Genomic DNA, 14,413 nt, shown 5'->3' with positions numbered 1-14,413 from the left:
GTGAGAGACTGGAGAGAGAGATATAATAAAGTGAAGCCTGACTTGATAAAGACTAGACATAAATGTGGGCCCCAACACTTTTATTTTCTACAAATTTACCATTGAACTCAGTTCTTATCACTTGAAAACATCTCAAATGTTTTTTTAATTTTCATCACCCTAACTCAGATTTTTGGGAATTGAGTGATGAGAATTGAGGACAAAAACTAAGCCAAACAAGCTACCTTGAAGTGCGGCCCATAAATTTGGGAATTGATTTATGAAATTTGAGAATTGAGTGATGAAAACAAGTTAACCAAACACCCCTAAATATTTTAAAGGCTAAAATGCAAATTGCAACCTCTAAGTTTAATTAAAATTTATTTTAGTTTTATAACTTTACTTTCGTTCAATTAAGTCCTGTAAGTTTCAAATTTATTCAATTCAGGTATTTTTTCTAATTTTGTTGAAAATTTTCCATTAAGTATGCAATTAACTAATAAAAAATTGGAAAAAAAAAATAATCACATAAAATATCCATAAAATATTTTTATTTATTTTAGAAGAAGGTTTCTCTCTAAACAGTTTGAGGACAAACTCTTCGTAAATCTTGTTATTAAATGTGAATTATGAAAATCTAACAGTTGAATTATATATATATATATATATTAATATACATGTCAAATTTCGTTCAAATAAGATATTATTTACTATTCAACCAATAATTTTTTTTTATTTATTTATGAATAATACATTACCACAAAAACATAAAATTTAAACTTGTCAATGATAACATAACTATTGATCTTTAATATTCCAGAAATTTTGCAAATATGGAAAATATAATAAGAACATATAATCCAATATTTATATTTTCAAAATTTGCATCAAATAAAAATATTTAGGAGGAGTTTGAAGGATTTCTCTCCATATTAGTTTGGAGAGAAACCTTTACCTTTTATTTTATAGATTTTTTTCATGTGAGAAAAATATTTTTTTTTAATGGAAAGTTTTTAACAAAATTGGATAGAAACCTTGAAATGAATAAATTTGAAATTTAGAGTACTCAATTGAATGAAAAGTAAAGTTAGATGATTGAAATGAGTTTGAATCAAACTTAGATAGTGCAATTTGCATTTTAGCCTATTTTAAGAATCTAACCACTAAATTGCATGTTATTTATGTTTTTAACACACATATCAAATATCATGGCAATCAGATGTTATTTATTATTTGATTCATAATCCTAATTTGTATACATAATTTAAAGTACAAAAACTTGAAATTTAAATATTTGATTGATGAAAGAGCTATTAATCTTTGATTTTTTGGAAAAGTTGCAAGAATATAGGATATAAGAAAGAAAGGTAATCTCTTATCAAAAAAAAAGAAAAAGAAAAAGAAAGAAAGGTAATCAAATAATGGATTTGTCAAAATTTACATTTAATAAAAAGATATTGAGTGGAGTTGTAATAATTTGCTATAAACTAAAATACTTATATAATCGAGGAATACCAAATATTTTGCAAATGTTTCTCTCTCGCTAAGAAAGTAGGGGTCTCTCTCCCTCTTCTCTTAGGCAGTAGAAGTTGTTTGTCCCTTCTTTGAAGGAGAATTTGTTTTGTTTGTTTGTTTTTGTCTTCTCTTGAGTCACCAAGTGTGCCTCTCGAGTTTGTTGGTTGGTTTTTTCATGGGTACAGGGAAACACGGAAATTTTTTTGGTTTTTTTTTCAACTCGCCTTCATAATTTGGAGTCCATCAACCTCTCTTACCTATGGAAGATCTCACTAAAGAATTGGAGCAATTTAACTCTTTATAAGAAGGAGAACACTGGCTTTACTCTTCCACGAGTTCAACAACTTAAGGAATACATCATTGCGGCCACATTCCTTATTTCATGTTACCTGGTCATGGAAGTTGTGATTCAGACACTTAAGCATTTGTGGAGATTGAAGAATGGTTTTGAAATCAGAAACATGGTAAGGATCACTGAAAACCAACCGTGGAGCATCGGCAAACACCTTGCAGTCATGCAAAAGTTTGATAAGTCTATGAAATTCCATGAGTTGGCATTTGACAGAGAAGAAAATAAGAGTCAAACATTAAGGCAGGTGGCAGAGAATGAAGGTGGTTCACTGGAAGTTGGAAATCCACTGAGTGCTGAGCTAGAGAAGATGAAAGCTAGGGTTTGCATTGAAGAGGAAAAGGGTATTAATGACGGACCATTTACAAACAATGAGCAAACAGCTGAAGTAGACAAACAGAAGGAAATAGCTGCATTTAATTCCAATTCCAGCTCAGGTCCGAGATTTACTCTTCCAAAAAAATTGGGATTATCATTGAATGAGAATTATACTCTTCCAAAAATGGTTGTGCTAGAATCACCAATCAATAGTCAAGAATATAGGAGTTTTGAAAATGTAGAGCAAGTTAAGGAGAATTTATTTGATATTCAAATAAAGGAGATTGATACAGAATTAACAAAGTTTGATGAGGATCCGGATTTTATGGTGTGCACTTTAAAGCAGTCCCAACGACAAGTGTTTTATATGGTCAATATTCCAAATAAGGAAAAAAGCTCAACAACAACAATGAAGGGTAATGAGCTAGATAAGTCCAATCAGCCTCCACACCGTGTCATTTGGAAACCACCTTCGTGGCCGATCTTGAAGGTGAACTCTGATGATGCTAATTTTTGGGAACAAAATTATGTCATGTTCTTAGCCGAAACATGGGCAGATAAAGCTAGGCTAAAAGAGGTGATGAGGAAATTTCAGTGTGAAAGTGTGTTTGTTTACCTAATAACTTTTAGAGGAGGTGGATTATTGTTTTTTTGGGGATTGACTATTGATGTAACTATGGAAGTTTCAGACACAAATTACACCGATGCATTGTTTCAAGGAGATGATAGGGTTGGGATTGGATTGATCATTCGAGATTGCCAAGGTAGGGCTTGGCACAGGGTCGAAATCATCCCTCTCCCCTGAACTGTCATGGATTTTGAAACTTTGGCTACATCAAGTGCTCTACAGTTAGTTGCTGATCTGAGTTTAATTGTTGCCGTCCCAAAAGGAGATTCTGACTCATTCTCTTTGATTTCTTTTAGTTTATTTAGTCATAAGGTTAAATGTTTTGCAAATTTATCTCATTGTTTTAGGTTTTCACATGTTCGTAGAGAATGGAATATTGTAGCTCACAACCTAGTTCGACATGCACGATATGTCACTAGTTTTCAAGTTAAAAAAAAAAAAATCTATAAACTAGAATATGAAATATTGATTTCAATGAACCTTTTAAAATAGGTCAAGAGTTTTATGGTGATGAGGTGATACTATTCAATCAGTCTCCTTAATTCGTAACAAGAACTTAGGATTAAATCTCTCCTTCTAATTGTTGTAAGTGAAAAACACAATACATCACGATGACATAGTCATGATGAGAAGCGGATAACATATATAGGGTCTCGCAGATATCCATCAAGCTATCAAGAAAACACCAATCGCTAGCCGAAACTTGTACATGTAAAAAATTGGATACCATGTATCATCAATCGCCTTCCATCCCATCATGATCATCATAATTAAAATATGGCACATTACCTTGTTTCAAGCATATTTCTCCCATGCAGCTTCAACTCGATACAAGGTTAGAATTAGTGGATTCTTATTCTGAATGAGACGGAAATACCAAAATCCCCCATGTGCTTTGGACAAAAAATCCCCCATTTGCTTGTGCTGACTGGAAGAGCCTTACCTGGAATATTGAGCTTGGTCTAAGTTTAATTCCATATGGCCATATTCAGTTAAGGCGTATCAGGGCCCAAGTCTCAACGGGTGTAATATAACTATATAGCCCTTAAATTTACAGAGCCCAAGTCCAAATTGGACGTCAACCGGAAGAAAATTTAGTTTGTTTCATAATTTCATACCAGTCCAAAAGGTAAAAAAGCCGATACGAAATCGATTTTACCTACCAAAATTATTTCCTGTCCAGCCCCAATTCAGTAAGACCTGTGGTGATGAGTGGCCCAATTTATAGGCCTTAGTTCCAAATCTTTTGGGCTGATTTGGTCAACATATATATATATATATTGAAAGGAAGATTTAGCCACCTATTATTGTATGTCCAAACATGGAGTCCGGAATTCCAATGCTTAAGGCTTATTTTGATTGTGCTTTTAGGGCAAAAGAATGAGCTCAATAAGAGCTAATCTAGAAGTGACTGCTAAGAGCAAAAGAAAACACAAAAGCTTAGCACATGGCAACAAAGGCTAGTTTACGTGTTGACCACTGGGCTTGTGAAGTTGGTTGTGAGTTTGGGCCTTAAGACGATGGTGACAAAGAACAAAAAATAAAAATAAAAATAAAAAATAAAAAACCAAAGAAACTTGAATTAGTTGAACAACAATGAGCTATTATAAGTTATTAAATATGGTAAATTTAGTCATTTAACCACATACTTCTTGTGAACGATAGTGAAAATTAGGGTTTGGATGAAATTTGAATTAAAATTTGTTGAAAAGGCTCAAATATGGTTAGTGAAGGAGTCAAGATTTAACTTGAGGGGGATAAAACATATGTGTTCCAAATTTTGTGATACAACGTATGTGGTTTAATTTGTTATACTTGAAACACCAACTGCAATCCTCATGGCTTTGATGTGGGCCTTCTTGCCTTTCACAATGTGAAAAAAGCTCCCTTGCCCATCCGTGGATACATCGTAAATGAATAGGCTCATGAACATTAGGAATTACAAAACTAGTTGAATCTATACTCGTTTATGAGTTAGTAATAAACTTGATAGAATGTACTTATGTTGGATCTCAAGCTCAAAAACTTGATTTTTTTTTTTTTTTTTTTATATTGAGTATGAGTTTGAGCTTAATATTGAGCTCGAGCTCAACTGACTAATGAATTGAGTCAAGCCAAGCCAAGCTTAAGTTTAAAGAATTTTTGACAAGCTCAAGTTTGAAAATCATTTATAGGCTTGGTTTGAGCTCAAGCCAAGCTTGTACACTTTATTTACATTCATTGCAAAGTCAAGTTTGAACTCTCACTACTTAACAAAACTCAACTTGTAACCCTAATGATACTTGAACGACCATATTATAATTTAAAATATATATATATATATATATGAAGCAATGTTAAATGATAGCAAATACTTTATTTATTTTAGGCTAAAATGCAAATTAATTGCATCCTCTAAGTATGACTAGAACTCATATCAATATTCTAGTTTTACTTTTGTTCATTTGAGTTCTTTAAGTTTCAAATTTATTCAATTCAGTCATTCCATCCACTTTCATTAAAAAATTACCATTTAAAAAAAAAAATTTCACATGAAAAATATTATAAAACTAATAAAAATATTTTATAGATTTCTTTTTTCTTGTGTTGAATTATTTTTCAATTTTTTTTTCATTGGTTAATTGCAAACTTAACGGAAATTTTTTAATGGAACTGGATGAAAAGTTTAAATTGAATAAATTTGAAACTTAGATGACTCAATTGATCGAAAGTAAAGTTAGAGAATTAAAATAAATTTTAGTTAAACTTAAAGGGTACAATTTAAATTTTAACTTATTTTTTAATGGAAATTTGAGTTGCCACTAATACGGTACTAGCATATAAAGCTTTCCAATTCCATACCTTCATGGTCTTTCTATTTTTTCTTTTCTTCTTTTCTTTTTTTAATGTAATAACCATAATATCACTAAGAGGCTAATATTCTATCCATGTACACAATTAATGTACTACATTAAATAAGAAGTTGTAAATAGAACCGCACTTAACCCTAAAAAACATGTGACCTGTTATATAATTGGTATGTAGAGCATCAAGTACTTGAGACACAAAAAAGAGTGGATTCTAGTTAGTTCAACGGGTAAAGTCTCTAACGGTTGAATAAAGATTGGGGTTTAATCCCCACTTACACCAAAAATCGACTGGTGTCTTGATTTGATAATAAAAGAGTTATTATCAGGAGTGGATACTTTAGGTTGAAATTCTCTCTCTCTCTCAAAGAGAGAGAGAGAGAGAGAGAGTGATCATAATTTGTAAGTCAATTTTTCATAAGAAGAGTGATTTGAAAACCAAAGAGTAATTTCAAAGAGAGAGTTCACTTTCCAATACACTTCATAATCCATTTTCAAAATAAATAGGATTATTATTGTATTACTGCTATTATTATTACTAGTGTGTAACCCTGTGCATATGCACGGGTACAATTAAAAATAATCACAATTACATCGTTCAAATTATACATGATATTAGTTTACATTTTCTTAAACCATACATTTCTAAAATATGTAATAGTTTATTGCCCATATATGATTTACAATTTAATTGAATTTAGACTCTTTGGTTTTTCACCAAATAATTCACTTGCCACAAAATAAAATGTTATGAAACATGTTATTTAAGCTAATACATTGGGTCAATATATTGCAAAGAATGAATTTTGGGGGATGTTTCCTCATTCCACGTGTAAAGGCATTCCTTTTTATCTTTTCCTTTCTTTTCTGCAATGTTAAAATTTTCTATTAACAACATTTCTAAATTAGTCTACGACTTCGTATATAGGCATACCACAATAATGTTTCTGTATTATCAAATTAGTCTACCATCTTACACATGAGTTGTTAAAAAAATTCAAATTGCAAATTTTCATGGGTTCATATGTAAGTTGATATGCTAATTTAAGAAGTTGATATGCCCGCACATGGCAGCAGCACACATCGTCCACCACCATGAAGGTAGTGAAGCTCTTGCAAAGAATGATTGAATGAAAGAAAGCTTATAAAAAAGATCAAGGATTCAAGATGAAGAAAAGAAAGGTGAGAATATAGATAGAGAGATACAGAGATATAGAAATGAGAGACTATTTGATTTTTTCTGTTTTCTGTATTTTTTTTAATAGAAATTTATAACCTCTGGCATATTCCAAGACATTTATGTTGTATTATTGATGAATTTTTTTGATATTAATTTTGATTTTAGCAAATTTCAAGAATGAGTTAATGAATTTGTCTCTTATTATTTAATTTTATTAGCTGAATTTTGACTATTTTTGTTTTTTTTATTTATTTAAATTTTTTGTATTTTGGAATACAATAGGACCTTTTTAATGCATTTTATTGACCAATAAAAGGACTTAATTTTTTTTTTCTTAATTAAATATATATATATATATATAGGCAAAAACACCATTTTGGTCATTATATTTTGGAGTCAAAGTCAATTTAGTCCTTACATTTTGGTAGTAATCAATTTGGTCTTTGTTATTTTCAACTTGCAGTTAATTTGGTCCTTACTGTTAACTCATTAATGAAAAATGCCTACGTGACAAATGGTGTGCATAGTTGGCACACACTTGGATAATAAAAGAAAAAATATATATTTAATTACTACATACTAAAACCACATCAGTAATTTTAAGAATAAAAAAATGCACGTCAGAAAAACAAAAACAAAAAATTTGAAAAGATGAGTTTTTTAAAAATATCCCCCAAATTTTATTAGTGTTTCATAACAGCCAAACACAACCCAAAAAACAACCCCACATACAAAAATCAAACTCAGCATGGGGTTGGGTCAGGTTAGCTCAATAGGCATTTTCTATTCTTGTTTTTGTAATGAGAAGATGCAGTTGCTGAGAATGAATTGAAGAAGTAGAAGGAGGATGTCATTGTGTTTTGGATTGAAGTCTAAACTTGGGAGTGGAGGTGATTATTAAGGTGGTATTGGAAAGTGATGCTAGCAAGCAACGTAGCTTATGCTGTTTGAATTTTTTTGAAAACCAATTAGTTTATGCAAATTCCATTCTTCGGTACATCAACTAAAGTGTTCTCTCTTTCTCTCTCTCATGCCCGTTTATTTTCTCTCTCTTTTAGATATGGGTTTGTACTTGCCTAGATTTGGGTTCAAGCTCCACCATCACATGGCAGCAGCACACATCGTCCACCACCATGAAGGTAGTGAAGCTCTTGCAAAGAATGATTGAATGAAAGAAAGCTTATAAAAAAGATCAAGGATTCAAGATGAAGAAAAGAAAGGTGAGAATATAGATAGAGAGATACAGAGATATAGAAATGAGAGACTATTTGATTTTTTCTGTTTTCTGTATTTTTTTTTATAGAAATTTATAACCTCTGGCATATTCCAAGACATTTATGTTGTATTATTGATGAATTTTTTTTATATTAATTTTGATTTTAGCAAATTTCAAGAATGAGTTAATTAATTTGTCTCTTATTATTTAATTTTATTAGCTGAATTTTGACTATTTTTGTTTTTTTATTTATTTAAATTTTTTGTATTTTGGAATACAATAGGACCTTTTTAATGCATTTTATTGACCAATAAAAGGACTTAATTTTTTTTTCTTAATTAAATATATATATATAGGCAAAAACACCATTTTGGTCATTATATTTTGGATTCAAAATCAATTTAGTCCTTACATTTTGGTAATAATCAATTTGTTCTTTATTATTTTCAACTTGCAGTTAATTTGGTCCTTATTGTTGACTCATTAATGAAAAATGCCTACGTGACAAATGGTGTGCATAGTTGGCACACACTTGGATAATAAAAGAAAAAAATATATATTTAATTACTACATACTAAAACCACATCAGTAATTTTAAGAATAAAAAAATGCACGTCAGAAAAACAAAAACAAAAATTTGAAAAGATGAGTTTTTTAAAAATATCCCCCAAATTTTATTACTGTTTCATAACAGCCAAACACAACCCAAAAAACAACCCCACATACAAAAATCAAACTCAGCATGGGGTTGGGTCAGGTTAGCTCAACAGGCATTTTCTATTCTTGTTTTTGTAATGAGAAGATGCAGTTGCAGAGAATGAATTGAAGAAGTAGAAGGAGGATGTCATTGTGTTTTGGATTGAAGTCTAAACTTGGGAGTGGAGGTGATTATTAAGGTGGTATTGGAAAGTGATGCTAGCAAGCAACGTAGCTTATGCTGTTTGAATTTTTTTGAAAACCAATTAGTTTATGCAAGATAAGAAAAGATCACTTTTATTTAAACATGAGAAACAGTAATAGAATCCTGGAAGAGCTCTTGTGCAATACAAAGAGGAGGCTCTCCAATCCAGACACATGAGTCATCTAAGTTAAGAGCAAACTTAGCTAAAGAGTGGGCAGGTCGATTCCCCTGCCTCCGAACATGAGAAACATTAACCAAATGAAATTCCGAGCTGATCATCTGGATCCCAAGGCACAAAGAGTCAACAGAAGAGGGAGGGACGGACTGTCCACAGAGTGCACGTACCATCACCAACGAGTCTCCTTCCAAAATCACATTTTGAAGTCCCAAATCCCACGCTAGTTGAAGGCCAGTTTCAAAAGCTTTTGCCTCAACTTCTAGGGCCCAAAGGAACATGACACTGTTTGCCCATAGCTGCCACGATGCGCCCAGCCTCATCCCTTATCACAACACCAATTCCCGCGGAACATCTGGACTTGTCTAAAGCGCCATCCACGTTAATCTTGAGCACAGATGGTGGTGGTGGGGACCAAGTGACCGAAACGGGCTCAGGAATGACTGATGAGGAAACCGTCGCTGCTGCAAAATCCTGCAGATAGTGAGCAGCCCATTGAACAATAGCTTCAGGAGTTTTCTTAGGACTCCCATGTCGGACTGAGTTACGGTTACTCCATAATGACCAAGCGATTGTGACCACCATAGCCACCTTCTCTTCCTCAAATGCTTCAATCATTAACAAGAACCACAACAGATCAAAAAAAGAATGAAACTGACCCGACCTGAGTGAACTAGGAAGCTTCGAGCAACTCCAGACGAGCTATGCTCTAGAACAGGACCAAAACAGGTGACCCGTAGATTCGGTAGCAGAACCACATTCATCACAACGGTTGTCCGTGAGAACTTTACGTTGAAACAACAGGTCTTTTGTGGGAAGAATATTACGGCAGGCCTCCACGCGAAGTGAGAACCTTGTGAGGGATGGGAAGACGCCATAATTTTCTCCAAAAGCTCGAAGCAAGCCGTCTGAAGAAACCGTAGCATTCTGTGCATTACGATGGCTTTTCATGGCCACCCAATAGGCACTACGAACTGTAAAGCAGCCATTATTAGTTTCTGCCCAAATAATTCGATCCCCAGGCAGTCTAATACTCAACGGAATACCCAGAATAGTATCGGCATCAACCGGTAGAAAGATTTGGCAAATCACCTCTACATTCCATGTTTTCCTCACTGAATGGATAAGCTCACTTACCCTAGTATCCTGATGCAGGAAGATTCTGGGGGAAATAACTTCATAACTTGATCCCCGAGGCAACCATTTATCCCCCCATATACGTATATCCTTGCCATTTCCAACCCTCCAACGAACACCCTGCTTGACAATGTATTGTGCCGAAAAAATACTACGCCAAGTATAAGAGGGATTGCTGCCAAGAGTAGCGTTAAGAAAATCACCGTTAGGAAAATATTTAGCCTTGAGGACCCGGAAGAGAAGAGAATTGTGGCCATTTTGAAGCCGCCAACCTTGTTTAGCTAGCAAGGCCAAGTTGAAAAATTTTAAATCTTTGAATCCCATCCACCACACTCCTTCGGTTCACACAACTTATCCCAACTCAACCAAGCCATCTTCTTTTCCTCACCTCGTTGCCCCACCAAAATTGCCTAATCATACTTGTAAGCTCATCACAAAGAGAATCCGGGATATTGAAACAACTCATGGTATACGTTGGGATGGCTTGGGCCACCGCTTTAATCAATACCTCCTTTCCCGCCTTCGAAAGTAGTTTACCTTTCCAACCGGCCAACTTCTTGGAAAGTTTATCTTTTATATCATTAAAACTGGCTCTTTTGTTTCTCCCCACTAGGGATGGCAATCCCAAATATTTTTCATGTTGCTTAATAACTTGTGCTCCAAACCTATTCTTAATATCCTCCTGAATCTCTCTTGAGGTGTTGGTGCTAAAAAACAGAGACGTCTTAGCACGATTGAGTTGTTGACCTGATGCCTTTTCATACACTTGGAAAATCCGTTGTAAAGAATCACAATCGGAGAGGGTGGCCTTACAAAATATAAGGCTATCATCGACAAAGAACAACTGTGAGAGTGTAGGACCCCTCCTGCATACCGAAAAACCTCTAGAGCCCCTTCCTCCACTGACTTCTTAATCAAAGCAGAGAGACCTTCAGCCACAATGAGGAAAAGATATGGTGATAAAGGATCACCTTGGCGCAATCCCCTTGAAGGCTGAATAGACTTGCTAATCTTCCCATTAATTCGGAAAGAGTATGAAACTGTAGTCACACATCTCATGATCAAACTCCGCCATCTAAAATCAAATCCCGATTTCTCCATGATCTTCTCCAAGCACACCCATTCAACACGGTCATATGCCTTGCTCATATCAAGTTTCAATGCCATCTCTCCCTTCCTCCCGGCCTTTTTCTGGCTAATATGCATAGCCTCAAACGCCACCAGGACATTATCTGTAATTAACCTCCATGCACAAAGGCACTCTGTGTATCACTAATGATAGAGGGGAGAACTTTTTTGAGCCTGTTAGCAATCACTTTAGAAGCAATTTTAAAGATCACATTACATAAACCAATTGGGCGATAATCAGAAATGTTTTTGGGATCTTTATTCTTTGGAATTAAAACAACATGCGTATCATTAAACATGGGAGGAGCAATACCAAAATTTAAAAATCCAGTACCATCTTCGTAGCCAAGTTTCCAATCGAAGGCCAAAAGTGTTGGAAAAACAAAGGAGGCATGCCATCCAGTCCAGGAGACTTGAGAGGATACATTTGTTTTAGGGCAGAAAAAACTTCACTGTCTTGAAAGGTCCTGTTGAGCATCTGGTTCGTTGAAGTGGATACACGTGGTTGAATGGCAGCCAATAACTCAGTAAAGTCCGTTGGTCCAGAAGAGCAAAAAAGCGCGCTATAATGACTAGTCACAATGTCTTCTATTTTTTGTTCATCCTCCTGCCATATGCCATTCGAATCCAGCATCCCAATAATGGAATTCTTCTTATGACGTGAAGAAGCCCGTGCATGGAAGTACCGAGTGTTCTGATCACCTGCTTGAAACCAGTTCACACGAGACCGTTGAAACCACATGTCTGATTCTCTGTCCAGCCAACAATTTAAGTCTACCCGTGTCTCCCTCATTGCACTACTAATTGCTGGAGAAGCCGGTTGGGATTCCAGCCATTGTAGTCGTTTTTGAAGATCATTAATCTTCCTTCCCACGTGCCCAAACTCCACCTTGTTCCATACTTCTAATCGACTCCGACACAGCTCCATGCACTTCATTATCGAAAAACTGTCGACTGCCATGCTTNTTTAAATAAAAGTGATCTTTTCTTATCAAAAAAAAAAAAAATAAATAAATAATATTATGTTAGCGGTATCAAAATACAATAAGTGTGAGATATGTTAATGAAAAACAACTACCAACTAACAACTAAAAGACGTGTTAGTAGATAGTTATTTTTGCATACATGTCTTTCGTTTATTTGATTTTGATATAGATGACATGGTATCATTTGATACAAAAATTTTTTTCCTAATTTTAAAAGCCTAAATTAACATTCCAGATTTAAGATCCTTTCGGCACATATTTTCCCTCTATCTCTCATATCATAAATCAACTATTTTGATCTGCATTTGTCCCTTGCTAAGGGCAGTCTCTAATTTTTTAATATCTTCCCTTTTGTGTGCGCTTTACAAATCATCTTTCCAACTTTGCCTTATTTGAACATATCAATGAGCACTTTTTATTTAAGTAATAATATTTGGTTCTTATAAACATCTCATAAAGACCCATTAATTCTAAGTGAGACGAGATATATGGTGGACAAAGCCTTGTAAACACCAATTAAAGATGAAATGAAAATTACAAGATGGTGCAAGCATATGTGTCATGACAGGGCTCTCTAATCTCACAGAATAGCAATGCGTATGGAGGCAAATTATATCCATGACTATGAGTCCCAGCCATGTACTGTATCTTCGTTTCCTCTTCTTTCTCCGTTTCTTCTTTGTCTTCTGCAACGCTTACTATGCTCGCATACCCTACTTTCTTCCTTAGCAACATTGCAAGTTTAGCTGTATCAATCCCCTCGCCTTTTACCTCTATTTGGTCCTTGTCTTGACCTTTAAAACATGCTGATTCCACCCCTGAACATGTCCAATGTAACTTGTAAAATAATTTTAAGTACAAGTACAACTATACATAGTTAAAAAGAGGATCAAGTAGTATTTGTAATTGTAAAAAAATGTTCCAAATTTTGTGATACAACTACGGACGTACGTGGTTTAATTTGTTACCTGAAATGCCGAGTGCTATCTTCATTGCTTTTTTACGGGCCTCATCGCCTTTCTTAATGCGAAAAAAACCCCTCTGCCCATCCATGGACACCCTGATGACCACCGTTTGCTTAAGAAAGAAAACATAAATAAATCATATATAAATATTGATGCAATTTTGAAGTAGCAAATACTTATTTTCTATTAGAAAGTTGAGCCGTCAGTGCATTCCTAGCAAATAAACTTTTTCCGATTGCATACCTTCATGCTCTTGGTTTGTTAGAAATGATGGACCAAAAAGCCAATCAACTTGTGGGAGAGAATAGAATTTGGAGGTCTGCTATTTATAGGCCTCCAAGTGAACAGTTTGCCGAGGGCTATAGGAAGTCAAGAGGACCATACGGAATTCATGTTTCATTGTAACGTGTTTATCTTTGCAATTAAAGGAAAATGTTAAAATTATTATCAATTTAAATAAAAAATGTTATAAATGATATCACAGTAAATGTTACTACTGTCAAATTAAACAATACAACATATAAACTTCAAAATTAGATCAATTTATATAGGACTTATAGATTAATAAAATTTGGGTAAATTGCACATTACACCTTTAAAATTTGGGGGTGTTTAGGTTTTACACCATAAAGTTTCAGACTTTGAAATTTATCCCTTGAAGTTCTATTCTATTTGCATCAATTGCCTTTCCATCCTTATTAGCAAAAAAGTGCCACATAAACTTGTCATGGTGTTTAATTTGTTCAATAAAATGATGTAATCTAATTTTTGTAGCCTAAAAAAAGAAAAAAAATTAAAAGTCACATGACATAAAAAAAAATGTAGTATTATTTTATTGGATGAACTAAACACGCATAGTAAACTTATGTAGCACTTCAAAAAAATATATGGATGGAGTGACTATTAATGCAAACGAATTTTGAAATTTTGGAGTGTAAAATCAAAACGAATTTCAAGGAGTAAAAATTTTGGGATGCAAACGAATTTCAAGGAGTAAAAATACAAATTTTGAAATTTTAGGGTGTAAAATCAAAATACTCTCAAACTTTAGGGTTATCGTTTGCAAATTAGCCTAAAATTTGTTATAAAC

General features: G+C 33.9%; 2 protein-coding genes across 2 annotated transcripts; both read right to left on the bottom strand.

Moving 5' to 3' along the window:
• Nucleotides 1-9,362: 9,362 nt before the first annotated feature.
• LOC136066260 (uncharacterized) lies at nucleotides 9,363-11,450 on the bottom strand. Its single transcript, XM_065770303.1, has 4 exons — nucleotides 11,119-11,450; nucleotides 10,665-11,068; nucleotides 9,842-10,525; nucleotides 9,363-9,715 (listed from the first exon to the last, which is right to left on the bottom strand). The coding sequence occupies exons 1-4, from the start codon at nucleotides 11,448-11,450 to the stop codon at nucleotides 9,363-9,365; spliced, it is 1,773 nt and encodes a 590-aa protein (XP_065626375.1).
• Nucleotides 11,451-12,892: 1,442 nt separating this feature from the next.
• Nucleotides 12,893-13,411, bottom strand: LOC136066259 (heavy metal-associated isoprenylated plant protein 47-like). Its single transcript, XM_065770302.1, has 2 exons — nucleotides 13,327-13,411; nucleotides 12,893-13,176 (listed from the first exon to the last, which is right to left on the bottom strand). Exons 1-2 carry the CDS (start codon nucleotides 13,409-13,411, stop codon nucleotides 12,893-12,895), a joined length of 369 nt encoding a protein of 122 aa, XP_065626374.1.
• Between the last annotated feature and the right edge of the window lie 1,002 nt (nucleotides 13,412-14,413).

The sequence above is a fragment of the Quercus suber genome, unplaced genomic scaffold, assembly GCF_002906115.3.
Source record: "Quercus suber isolate HL8 unplaced genomic scaffold, Cork oak 2.0 scaffold_29, whole genome shotgun sequence".
NCBI classification, from domain to species: Eukaryota; Viridiplantae; Streptophyta; class Magnoliopsida; order Fagales; family Fagaceae; genus Quercus; species Quercus suber.
The sequence above is the reverse complement of the archived record's forward strand: the minus strand, read 5'-3'. Positions and strand labels throughout refer to the sequence as shown.

What these genes read in the sequence shown, in the direction of transcription:
- LOC136066260 (XM_065770303.1), bottom strand. Translation starts at nt 11,450, where the DNA reads ATGCATATTAGCCAGAAAAAGGCCGGGAGGAAGGGAGAGATGGCATTG. An exon ending in TCTTTGTGATGAGCTTACAA is followed by an intron (nt 10,526 to 10,664) that starts GTATGATTAGGC and finishes TGGCCTTGCTAG; the next exon opens with CTAAACAAGGTTGGCGGCTT. An exon ending in TTCTGCTACCGAATCTACGG is followed by an intron (nt 9,716 to 9,841) that starts GTCACCTGTTTT and finishes TAATGATTGAAG; the next exon opens with CATTTGAGGAAGAGAAGGTG.
- LOC136066259 (XM_065770302.1), bottom strand. Translation starts at nt 13,411, where the DNA reads ATGGATGGGCAGAGGGGTTTTTTTCGCATTAAGAAAGGCGATGAGGCC. An exon ending in GATAGCACTCGGCATTTCAG is followed by an intron (nt 13,177 to 13,326) that starts GTAACAAATTAA and finishes GGACATGTTCAG; the next exon opens with GGGTGGAATCAGCATGTTTT.